General features: G+C 44.5%; 1 protein-coding gene across 4 annotated transcripts in view; it reads left to right on the top strand.

Moving 5' to 3' along the window:
- Window positions 1-429: 429 nt before the first annotated feature.
- RBM47 (RNA binding motif protein 47) overlaps window positions 430-12,716 on the top strand; it is a 78,380-nt gene continuing 66,093 nt past the window's right edge. For 2 of the 4 annotated variants that reach the window (XM_031048981.2, XM_005149114.3), the window contains exon 1: window positions 1,394-1,807. In XM_031048981.2, coding sequence (XP_030904841.1) covers window positions 1,779-1,807 — 29 coding nt within the window. In that variant the 5' untranslated portion in view covers window positions 1,394-1,778. Of the gene's footprint in view, window positions 584-783; window positions 927-1,393; window positions 1,808-12,716 lie in introns of those variants that run through there. The other 2 variants (XM_031048983.2, XM_031048982.2) reach the window with 2 other exon arrangements.

Raw genomic sequence — 12,716 nt, 5'->3', positions numbered from 1 at the left:
GAATTAATTTCTCTCACTAGCTTTAACCTCCAGTATTATTTATTCTTGTAAGATTTAACTTGCAGAACTGCTAATCTACTGTTTGCTGGGGGCTTGCTTCGTTCCCCCATCCTAGATGAAGATCCTCCATCTAGTCATCAATTACAGCTGTTGGGAGGAATGAATCAGTTGCAGGGATGTCCTGTACAGAGAAACAAATAGATGAGTAACATCTTTAGATCACTACTGGTGGTAAATGTTATGCTGTTAAGTATTTGCATATGCATGATGAAACACTGACTGCATTAAATTTTCCAGAAAAGAAAGAACTGCATTTGAACAAAGGTGACTGAAGGGAGAAGCTGAAACCTGTATTTTTTTTATTTGCTTTTTTTTTACTTTTTTTTTTTTTGTCTCTTGCATGACAGTGCGAGCAGGAATTACTACTTACAGCAAAAGAAAATATCTGCTGGTGTGTGCTTCCTGTTCCAGTTTGTTTAGTCACAAGTCTGAATTAGATCTCTCTGTTGGTTGGCTTCATTTACTATAAACAGGTCTTGTGCTTTGTTTCAATACATCAAAGCCCATAGCCAGGCACAGACAGGTAATGTGAAAGAGGGGTGAGAAAGTTTACAGTCTTACTTCGTTGTTTCTTTAAGCGCTCCAGACAACGGTCAGAGGGATCACCCGGAGGTTAAAACAAGGCTTGCCTGCTCTTTATTTTGGGGGGCGGGGGGTTGTTTGGGGTTTTTTTGTTGTTGTTTGTTTTTTAATAAACTGGTTTCTCTTTTGCTCCTTTTTTAGAAACCACGTGTAACTTTAGGTCAGAAAAGAGTAAAATGTGGCACTTTTTTAACCAGCGGTACAGCTGCTTTGGGGTGACTGCATCAGGCATAGGTGTAGGCTTCTCTCGCTGCTACGCCGATGCCAGCGATGCTGTCCTTCAGGTGAGTACCAGCGTTTTATTTCCTTTTCAAATCTCCATCTACCTGGAGGATACAGACGGCTCATGACTGACACTGCCAAAAAAAAAAAAAAAGCCTCAAAAGCTAAGGTTGGTTAAAGGTTTAGCCTTTTAAAGATAAAAGGAAATCATTCCCTCACATACCGTTTTTAGTAAAGCTGTTCTAAAAGTTTGCTTCCTCCCAGCCTTTGCATCTCTCCAGGTTTCCTTCTTTCTTTTTTTCCTTTCGTCCTTTATTTTTTATCTGCCTTCTTAAAACAACAGGAATGCTGCACTGGCCCGCAGCCAGCCAAAGGCTCAGCGAGCAGGGTAAAATTTCAGTTCAGATTTACGGGAAGGTGTTGGGAGTAAAAATCTGGTTTGGTGAGTTTAAGGCGGGGAGTAGTCAAAAGACAACCTTGCTGCTGTGAGTGCGGAGAGAAAGGGAGGAGGAAGGGGAGGGGGCTTGAAAAAACCACCCAGGCTGAGGATTACAGACCAATTTTCCCCCTGTCCGAGTTTCGGAGCGTGCTCCTGAGTTCCTGCAGCCTTATCGAGTTTGTAGGCAGAAAGTCGGGTCTAGGAGGGGAAGAGCAGCGCGGTGCCGACGAGAAGCTCAGCGCCCTGGAATGTCGACTTAGGGCAGGGGCTTTAGCTTAGCTGGTGCTAATTGCAGGTTTCAGTGGTCAAAAACTCGGGGGGGGAGGGAGGGTGGAGTAGGAAAAAAGCAAACATCCAAGAGAGGGGGTTAAGGCTTGGGAGAGCTGTTGTGAGGAGTTGCTCAACTCTCCTTCAGCAGCGCGGTAGAGAGGAAAATGCATTAGGTTGCTGCCCCGAAACGCTGCCGCGGCTGCGAATGGTGCTGGGCGCTGAGCTGGGCTCCAGGTAGGTACTGCCACTTTTCAGTTTGCTCTGCTCTTCCTCTTGTCTTTACCTGAGGGTTCACTCTCCTGTGATTGGGCTGACAACGTAAGAGGACACATGTGCGCTCAGAAAACGCATTTAAAAGTATTTCCAGTAAAAGGCAAGCAGAGAGGACTGTAGAGATTTCCAGCGAAGTTTTGGTGCCTTTTTCCAAGCGACAGATTTCTGGTGATTCTGAGGAAAGATGTCAGATGAGAGGTAGAAACGGGTATTAAAAAGTGAGAAGTGAACTGAGAGTTTTAAATTAAAAGATGTGTGTTTCTCCATGTCAAAGAAAAACTACAGTGAGACGTGCCTAATATCTTTGAAGTATATTTTGGAAGGACTCTTGCTTGTAAGGCTGTTTCTTCTTTTTCAACACTTAAACACTAGTTTGTGCAGAACGAGGAGCAGTGGCACAAGTGACAGGGAGGTGACAACAGGGCTCCGAGATAGGCTGCTGTCTGCCAGTCTGTTATAGGTATTAGCATATGAATGGGATCTTATCTGGGAAGAATTTCTGATGGCCGTTTAGAATACATGTATCAATCAGGAGGTCAAGCGTCTCCTTCACGCTGAGATATGTGTGATTAGATGAGAAATTCCAGGGACTCCTTATTCACTTTAAAAGAAATAGCTGTTGGTTTGGATTTTTTTTTTAGAGGGAAAGGTACACAGCTCATTTCTTCTTAGGAATTTAAAACAAAACTTTGAGCTAAAGCCAAATAAATTAAAGATTGGCTGGGACCTAACAGGTCGCAAAATCCCTCCTGAACGTTATCAGCAAAACGGGGCTGACCTGGCAGACGGCAGGATCGTACGGCCAGGCTGAAACGAGCTGCATGAGGCTAACACAGACGGACCATTGGTGCATTTGCGTGCCTCCTAGACCTCGTAAACGGCAACTCGGGCAAGCCCGCAGTTACTCGTTACCGGCCGGGCCGAGCTCCATGCTGCGGGAGAGAACCAGGCGCCTTTCGCAAGCGAGGGGGCACTGCGCGGCCGTGCGCAGGCCGGGTGCCAGGGGAATTGCCGGCGGGCCTCAAGCCCAGCACGCAGCAGGTGCCAGGCCGCGGCGGTGAGAGGTCGCCCGCCGTGTTAAGCAGAGCCTGGTATACAGCTGGAGAGCTGGAAGGCAACATGTGCTCTCGGAGGGGGAGCAGAGATAGCGCCGGGAGTCCGCCGGCGTTTGGTGTCCGACGGGCTTGTAGCATGGGTGCTAAAGGCTAAGAGACTGCTGTCTGCGAGATGAATGAAGAGGCAAATACTTCTCTTGCGCATTCGTTCTCTCTCCCCCCACTTTCCTGCATATTCCTGTCCGAGGGAGGTTGCTCTCCCGGCGTGTTTCAAAGCCGTGCATCCCACCCGGAGCTAAGGGCAGGTGCTCCCACTTCACCTCCCTGCCCATGGAGACCCCAGCTCCCTCCCCTGCTTTCGGGTACCACCTCTTTGAGACACAGACTTCTGGCCCTAGGTGTTGCTAGGGAAATAGAGCTGGCTGGCATATATATACAGTTACTGATCATTTCTGTGTCCCTGTGGCAGCCTGTGGTGTGAAATAATTGTTTGAAGTTTTCGAAGGTAAAGGAATGTGCTGCCTTCGATATATGAGGTTAGAAAAACATTGAAAGCTTGGACTAGAAGTATTTAATGTAAGCAGCAGAGGTGGCAGAGCCTTCAGGCAATACTGCTTCAATGGACGTTTGGTCTGGAACCTTGATCTTGCACAGCCACAGGCTGCTATCAGCAAGGCTATTCTCAGCATTGGGGTCTGCTCTGGGGCTGCCTAACTTTCGGGGCCTTGGCTTCCTCACATGCTACCACTGTGTGAATGCTACACTCTCTTCTGCAACAGCTGTGAGAGCATCTGACAGAAGGTAGAGGGGTTTGCCTTTGCTTATTAGGGTACATCTTTTCCACTGTCAGCTGTTTTCCCCTGTGAAAATTACGGCCACTTAGGTAAAAAGCTGGAAATTATGCTTTTTTGGTAGCTGATTAAAAATATGTAATTCTAGCATCATAGATGGGAATTCTTACTTCAACCATTACAGACCTGATACTGCCTCTGTCAACCAGAAATTGATTTTTATGGTTTTAAGTGTATATTGAAATCCTATTCATTAAGTTAGCAGTGACATATTCAAAATTTATTAATATCCTACAGCTAAAGAAGGAGATCCAGGGGTTACTCTGGAGTTGGCATAAAAGCACCTGTTGGTTCACCCTATGAGCCCACAGCACTGTTAGAGCAACAAATTCCAGCAGATGTTATACTACACTTACAGGTGAAGCAATAATATAATCTTGGCTTTTTCATTCAAACCACTGACCCCAATCATCTATGCATGGTTTCCCAAAACAACATTGCTCTGATTCTTTGAGGAAGTTAATAGGGGAAAACATGTGATCTTTGTGAACAAATGTTGCCAGATCCTGTTCCTGCTGAATACAAGAAATCTGTGACTTGGATGATTGTAAAGATCGAGTTTGCTTTGTAGCAAGGAGGCAGATCTGACAGACTAACTGTGAGGAATCACCTCTGTGTCTGTGTATGGGTGTATATGGTTGCCTCTTCTGTCAGGAAGTTGAGATCTCCAAATTACCAACAACTTAACCCTGTAAATCCTTCCTTCTATTCAAGCAGTAGTTGAGTCACTTTGGAATTTGTTTCATATGGGGGTTTCATATAGGTGCAATTTTCAAAGTCATAAAATGGATCCTGTGAACAGGATATTTTTGGGTGCTGCTTTAGCAGAAGGAAGGACTCTGACTTTCATCTTTCCAGCAAGAGGCTTAAAATAATATTTCTTTCTGCTATTGTAAATTTTTTGTGTTTTCAATAAAATGCTTCTGATACACCTAGCTCTTGCCAAGATCAGGAACATCTCAGTAGCCCTGATGAGACAATGCAGGCTTTGTATAGCTATGGCTGATAGGGTTTTGGTGACACAGTAAACTCAACAGAGCAAAGCAACTTCTTAACAACTGCGAAGCTCACTACCTGATATTTGAGGGCATTATTGTTCCTTTCCAGTCTTTCATTTGCTATGATCACAAGCAAGATGCCATTCGAAAAGAAGAGAGAGTGTTTTGATATTTTTAAGGGTATGTTTTATAAAGTATATTTAGAGTCTGGATGTTATATTTTACCTAACTAGGTCATAAAGCTGAGACTAAGTCAGCACAGATGCGCTTATTTGGCACAAGAAGGAAAGAAACTACAAATGCATAAGAATCCTTGACCAAGAATCAAGACAGTGGTAACTTTCACTTGTGTCCAAAGTGCTCATGGCTTAACCAGTCACTGACAACTGAAATGCTGTCTGTCCTATTTGCCAGTGTTGGGGCCGTTGAGAGATTTACTCTTCAAATATACCACCCCAAGTGATGTAGCTCAGGGTTTGCATTCATATTTTGGCCTTTTGAGTACTCAATGAGTGTGCTTGAGTTCTACCCTTGAAATAAACTGAAATTTGTATTTCTGTCTTTCATCAGAGAAACTTGGTAAGTTCCACCACAAGTCAGGGTGTAGGTTCAACCTCAGCAAGTTGAGTTCTTGGCATCATTAAAGATATTGTTAATTACTGCACTGTCATAGACCTGGGATCCCTGACCTGGGTGTTGCTGCTGCATGTGTACTTGTTCCAGAGGTGTAGTAGAAGGACTGTCAGCACCATGTGGAGATTATGCATGAAATACCTGGCAAGAAGCAAGAGATGGGTCAGGCACAGGGTGGAGCACAAGCTAATGGTCAGCTGGGTAGAGAGCAGGCATAACACACTGGCATCCTGGCCATTACAACAGCAAGGGAGAGATTTTAGAAGAAATTTAGGAGACATGAGCAAAGCTTCTCTGCAGTTGTGACTAGGGAAATAATCCCAAGGAGGAATTACCAGGGAAAACAGGAAGATACTTGATGGGGAGCATGAAGTGGGTGTTTAAAAGCTGCAAAGGGCACCTATTTGCTATTTAGCTCAGCCTGCCTGCACAAGTGCTGTGTATAAGGACACCTTTCATTTTATTTATTAGAGAATGGAGCGGTGGTGAACAGAAGAACAAAAATAAGTGGCACACTCAAAGCATCAGGCTATGAAAATGCCCCTTTAATAGTATTTGGAAGATGAAACATCAGATCAAGAGTGCAATTATGAAAGCAGAGAAAAGTTTATTGCAATTGCTGAGCTAATGTAAGGGCGAGACCCCAGAGAACTGCTTTAGCTATGAGGGCAGACAGAATAGTCAATGTCTTTGATGTGTAAGCAAAAAGCATCAACTTAGCTGTACCTTAAAAGCAAGGCTGCCCAAATAAGACCTGTGCCCTGCCTCCAAGAAGAATGGCAGCTGACACCATGGAAAGGAGATAAAAGAGATTTGGGGTATCTTTTGAGAGTGGGGATATTAGGGACCCTGCTTTACCCACGTTGAGCTGGAAGGGATGGCTAGGGTCTCAACAGACAGTCTTTCAGAAGGTAGTAGAAAAAGTGGGTGAAGGGCATCGGCTGGCTGGGTATTATGGGAAAGCAAATTGAAGGAAATTGAAATATAGGGAGAATTTGCAATTTAACTTTGTAGAAAGGCAAGAGTTAAAAGCAAAAGAGAAGTCATCAGGGTTGATGGAGTGGAAATAGAAGAAAGGCTGAATGGTGGGACATAATGGGGGAGGCTAATGAACAGTGCTGAATGGGACCACTTGAAAGTTAGTGCAGGGAAAATGCAGCTGTGGAGAGCCTGGAGTCTGAGCAGTGCATGCCATATGAATGATCTTTTTTTACGAGTAAAAGTAAAGGATCAGGACAGCAGAGGAACGGCATAGGTGAGATGGACACAGCATGTGAGGGAGTGATATGGATCATCAGCAGAAATAGGCAACAGTGAGAAGAGAAAACTGGAGAATAAAACCAGAGCAGGAGGGTGATGAACTTCCATAGAGGTGACCTGTCTGTAGGTCTGGGAAGGGAGTAAAGGAGAAATAAAGGATCCTTGTAAAGAGGAGGAGGAAGAGGGAGAAAGAGGGGAAAAGATCAGCTCACTGAGTACAGTCTGATCTCGGGGAACATCTGAGACAGAGATGCTTCATTAAGGCTAGAAAGCCTTGTTGCTGAAACACAAGGTTTCAGGACCTGGAGGGAGAGAAGTATGAAGAGGCTGTGGCTAACTAATGTCTTTAAAGGTGCAGCATGTGCTGGAGTGACAAACAGAGGGCATGAAGACTGGGCAGCATGCAGGGTGCGACTGTAGGAGCTTATGTTTGGGGAGGGAGGAAGAGTCAGAGTTGGGGAAAAAAGGCATGAAAGGCAATGAGGGAAGGTAGAGTCAAGCATGAATGTGCATGCAGGGACATGTCCTCTAGATACTTTTACAACAAAAGAGTATGTTCAGCTCACCGTAATAAAATATTCACATTATTAACATGACTTTAGGCCATGTCCACATCATGTGCATGCTTCTGGCAGTGAAATTTCTGTTGGCTGTGAATGCTGCAATTTCACCAGAGTTCATGCACTGGTACCCACATCCTAATGTGAGTGCTAGTCCTCACAGAGAACATTTCACTGTCACTAGTGTTAAATATAGCACTAATAAGCTTCCTGAAGCTCACAGGAGCATAGTTACAGGTAAAGCTGCAAGAAGAGGTAGATCTAATGGGTGGATGTATTCAAAATTTTGGGATTGCAGTACAGTCTGTGGCTCTTGAAAACTCTCTGTCCTTGGGTTCTTGGCCTTCTGAAGCAGGAAAGCAAAGAGCCAACTTAATGATTTTCTGAGCGCACAAATCAGTGGATGGGAAGCTGGAGGTGGCTTAGGTTGGACAAAGGAGAACTGCATACCTTTTGTTGCTGCCATATGTGGTGTCTTATGCAGTATTTACAAAACAAACAGGGTGAGGAGATACTGTTGCTGATGTTGTCTGCTCACCCTGAGTACCCAGGGCTCACCCAGATGTACACAGAGGTGCTGCAAAACCTCAGAGCCCAGGAGCAAGCCTCAACCTGAGCATGGTCCAGACAGGACAGGGATGTCCTGCAAGGGAGGAAAAAAATGTGATTTTCATAGAAGCTAATTGTACTGAGTAATAATAAATGAAAAGGCTTCTACATGCTGAAGCCCCAGGTCTCATCTTACCTGTGTGAGTCACAGGTCAGGCTGTACGTGCACACAATAAGTCTTTCCAATCTTCCCTGTCTTACCACAGGGGTATCACTGGGGAGGGTGCTCTGCCTCCCAGTGGTGTGTGTGTAATCAGTGGGAACGTGGTCTGAGACAGGCAGTGGGTCCTGAACACGTCTCTGGCTGCTCTGCTTCTTTCTGCCTTGTAACATGCCAGTGTATAACCCCCTAGAGCCTTCCTGGTATTAGAAGGTCATTTCTCTAACCTGTGTTTTACCATAGGTGTTTGCAGGTTGTTATTTGAGATGCCAAGATCAGAGACCATGTCTTCCTGTGTTCAATTTCTGTTTCTCTTGAAAATGCTTGTTTTCTGCAGGTATTTGTCTGCAAGCTTACATTCCTGGTAAGCAGCAAGACAGACTGGCAAACAATTTTAGTTTTTACTGTCTGTTGACCTTAAGACTCTAAGTAAGAAAATTCCTGTTGAAATTCCTGTGCAAATTCCTGGCCATTCTCATGGCCACCTGCCTCAGTAAAGTTATCAGCTTACTGCCTGGCTGATATATGGGGCACTGTATAAAAACTACAGCTCTGAGGCATGTGGAATGAACTGCCAGAAGCTCTGAGTAGGTGCAGTCAAGTATTGCTAAACTGGAGGCACTGGTGGCCTTAGTTGTTGGCTTTCTCACGAGAATGAGAAAAGCCAAGGGCAAGAGGCTGTTTTATTCACAAAGCACTTCCAGGGCTTTCCCCCCCTCTGTGTACAGCATTATCTGAAGTTTTAACTGTGGCTTTTTGATTCCTGTTATCTCCCAAAAGTGGGTTTGTGGTGGTACACCAGCAGGAAGAGAGGAACCATCAAACCACGGTAGGGGTTTGAGAGGTGTGTTACCTGCAGTCTTGTTTGTGGGGTTGCTGTGAGCAGGCTCTTGGCACTGTTGTGCTGCCCATCTCATCAGTAAAGCAATCCAGCAGAGGGATGAGCCTGTTTGACCAGCTCCAGCTTGTGGCTTTCATGAGAAGGTTGAAATTTGAGAGAGATTCCAGCATTTCTATCTGTAGATCACCGAGCTGAAAAAAAACAAGGAAAAGTATATTATTTGTATTTGCATATTTTTAAAACTAGATAAATATTTATATTTTATATATTGTTATGTTATTGCACTCATTGTCCAACTAGTAGCCTTTCTTCTATGCTGGTATCAGTCAGCACTGACCTGAGTGAAGCCAGTAGAAGAGTTCTGTACTTCTAAAGGGGAGAGAACAAGACTTTGGTTAAGTTTATTTGTAGCTGTTTGGGGAATACATTATTGCTTCTAAACAGCTGTAAACTTCTCTGTATATATTCAGGACGTATCAACACAATACTGGATTTTTAATCCCAAAGCACTGTTAGTTGTCTGTCAGTGTTTAATTACTATCTTTGTCTCTGGTTTGGAGGGATGATCTAGATGGGATCATTTTCCTTCACTGTGCCATAGCTTCCCCACCAATAGATAGGAAACACATTTTATTTTCTCTCCCTTGTGGAACAGTAGGAATGCACTCTTGAGGAGTACCATAGGAGATGGGCTGTTAAAGAATATATACAGAGGTGTATGCAAGACACACATATCTTGAATCTCTCCCTCTTTGTATTTTCCAATAGACACAAGAGTTCTAAATAAATGTTATGCAAAAATACAGGTTCTCCAAGGAAAATTAAATCAAAACTGCTGACACTGTGATCTGCTTACCTATGGCAGTGCAATAAACTTAGTTTCATGAAAAATGCCATGTATCTGTAAGCCTACAAGGTTAGATTTCCAATAAAGTTTCATACTGGTAATAGTGAAAATCAGTTAAAGACCACAGCTTTTCGTGAATACTTTGGGTACCCAAGCTACAGACTGCAAAGGGGAGTTATGAGGTGAGTGTAAGTTTATAGTATCCTTGGACACATACTCACGTTTTTAATGTGTAGGCAACTGTATGTTCTCTTCTTGTACACCAGAGTAATCAGAGAGGATCCTGCTGCAGTTTGCGAGCTGTAAGTGTGCTCCCTCAAGGCAGATAAAAGGCTATCTGCACCCATCCATATATCCATACCCTAAGAATACCCAAAATGGGTTGGAAAAACTCTTTCCAGAGCTAAGGCCAGTGAAAAGAGGATTAGAAGCCTGATAGTAATTGTTGTGCAAGTTTTTCTCTGAGTTCCGAGTTCAAAACAAAATTTGGCCAAAAACACAGGAAGAAAACTCCTTGGTGGCTGGACTCCATTCACACATTGCAAAAGGGCAACCAGCACGCAGTGCTGCTCACTGCTTCCCCATCCTACGATGTCTGCCTTTGTCTTCCAGTACAGGTGCCAGTTTCTGGGGTTTTCAAGCTCTCCAGTTGCTCTGCCTGTGTCCATCAGTGAGTTTGGGTCTGCAGCTGAGGATCCTGGAGCAGGATGCATGTTTGCAAAGATGCAAAGTGATGGGCTGCTGAGTAAAGGGTCTACAGAGCACCAAGGCATACACAAGCCAGTTCAGAGTGCAACATAGCTGGATGCAGAGCTAATGGTACCATGGAAAAGCAGAAGAGGTGAACTCCCTGCCTCCAACATCTGGAGCTCAGAATGACATGCAGAGTGAAGGAAACAGGCTTTCATTTTCATTGTGTTTCTACATTATTCAAATCTGGGTTCCAGCCACAATACCAAAATGCAGGAAGGGCTTACTTTCTGCCTTTCCTCTGACAAGGGGGCACTGCCTCTGTGTCTTCTAAAACAAGAACTGTGACATTAACAATGTTGAGATGAGCAGCATTTTATTGCTCCTTCCAAAGATCCAAACCCTTTCTCTCACATTTCCTCTTTGTCTAATCTTATCTGTTTAATTTTGCAACCCTTGTTGTGCTTCCCTATTTCCAAATCAAAGTAGGATCTTTCTGCAAAAAATCTGAAAGCTACCATCATTTTGAAATACATCCTGTTTTAAACAAAGACCATCCACTGGTAGTTAACTCATGGGTTTGTTAATCCTTACCTGGAAAGTAACCAGTGCCAAAATCATTGCATTCTTAAAGCTCTTGCAAATGTCAACCACTGTTAAACAAAGGTTTCTTCTGAGTTCACACATACATATATGTGCAACAGGGTGCAGAACAGGCCAGACAAGAAACAAAAAGCGTACTAATGACTGGTTTTGCAGGAAAGGCACCAGTATAAAGCTTAGGAAACCTGGGTTCATGTCTCTGTCACAGAAAATGGCTTGGATGAGTTAACTGTGAGGTGAAGTGGGTTGCTTCTGGTTGCTGTTTTGTTGTTATTCATCTCTGGTATAGCTGATCATCCTATTGGGTTTTGTTGCTCTGCAGCAGGATCTGCTATGGCTGATCTTTGGAGAGTTATAGCAAATCTCAGGGGTTTCTGTGTGTTTGGCTTATGCTGCCATATTGAGAGGGTTGGGCAGTTGTGCTGTGAGAACCCCAGGGAGGAATGAGGGAAGGCGTTTATCAGCTGGACACCTAACCCAAACCTCTGGCAGCCCCTGGGCTCCCTGCTTCAGCTCCTTTTCCTGCACTGTCCTCAGCATCCCCTCAGCCCTGGGGTAAGGGGATGTTTGTAAGGTGCTACTGGTGCTATGTAATCACCAGTGATGCAAGCCACCAAGGCAGGGTGGGGGACTGCCCAGCAGGTTATGTTTTGTGCTCCTCTGTGCCTCTGTGAAGTGAGAGCAGATGAGCAGTGCTTGCTGTGAAACCCCAGGGCCACAGGAGACCCGGGAGTCCCCAGGGTGCTGGCTGTGACAAGTTTCTGCTTCAGATCACTGCTTTTGGAAAAGCAGTTTGAAATGCACTGCTGAACAGCCTATAGCTTTAGTACTAATAGATGCAACTGTTGTACCCCACTTCAGAAAATACTGTGCGTGCAATAGAACCTATGGAGATGTGGGACTGTAGCTGCTCCATGTACACAGAAATTTGCAACCCAAAGTTCCCATTGTACAAGCAGATGTAAAAAGAAGGCAGAGCAGCTTTGGGTGATAAGGATGCCCTGCATTTTCTAGTAGGAGACTATTTTCATTTGCTTGTAATTTTTGCGTAGCTTTAAGTCCCTGGATTGAAACACTACATGGCAAAACATCCACTTGAGGCATGTGAATTGTTCTGCATTCATCTGGATAGAGGCCAGAGAGTCACTTAACCTAAAATGATTCAACTAGTTCTGAAAATTAAAGAGTTTTCACTTTTCCCCCCCAATTTTTAAAACCTCTTCCTAGGGGAGTGATTTGACCTTTAGCAGGGAAGTGCCCCTTGGGCAGAGGTACCCAGGTTTAAGCCTTTGAAAACTGCAGTTTCCATGTCTTTAGTGGAAACTTCAACTTTTAACATCCACGTCCCCAGAAACCACTGTTCACACTGCATATGCTCCAGCCTGAGTGAGACTTCAGTTGCAGGTCTGGTATGAGGCTGCTAGGCTTTCTGACCCTGAATTCAGGAGCAGTGTGTAGGGCATCTAAAGATAAAGGAAGCAAAGAAACAGGTACTGGGACTTGGAGCTGCAGAAAGAAGGTCAAGTCTAGGAGCAAGGGAAGAGAGAGAAGAGAGGCAAGGAGGTAGGAGAGGGAAGACAACTCTTTGCCTGGAAAAGTTCATGGGGAGTCAGAATGATGGAACAAGGGATTTGAGGGGATAACAGCACATTTAGGAGAAGGGTCTGACGTGGTGGGGCTGCAAACAGAGCCAGCCAGGCTGGGAGATTTGGCATGAAAGGTAGTAACCAGAGGAGGATAAAGTGTGAGGCTGGGGTACTGGT

The sequence above is a fragment of the Melopsittacus undulatus genome, chromosome 7 (assembly GCF_012275295.1).
Source record: "Melopsittacus undulatus isolate bMelUnd1 chromosome 7, bMelUnd1.mat.Z, whole genome shotgun sequence".
In the NCBI taxonomy this organism is placed as follows: Eukaryota; Metazoa; Chordata; class Aves; order Psittaciformes; family Psittaculidae; genus Melopsittacus; species Melopsittacus undulatus.
This window is presented reverse-complemented; position numbering and strand designations above follow the sequence as displayed.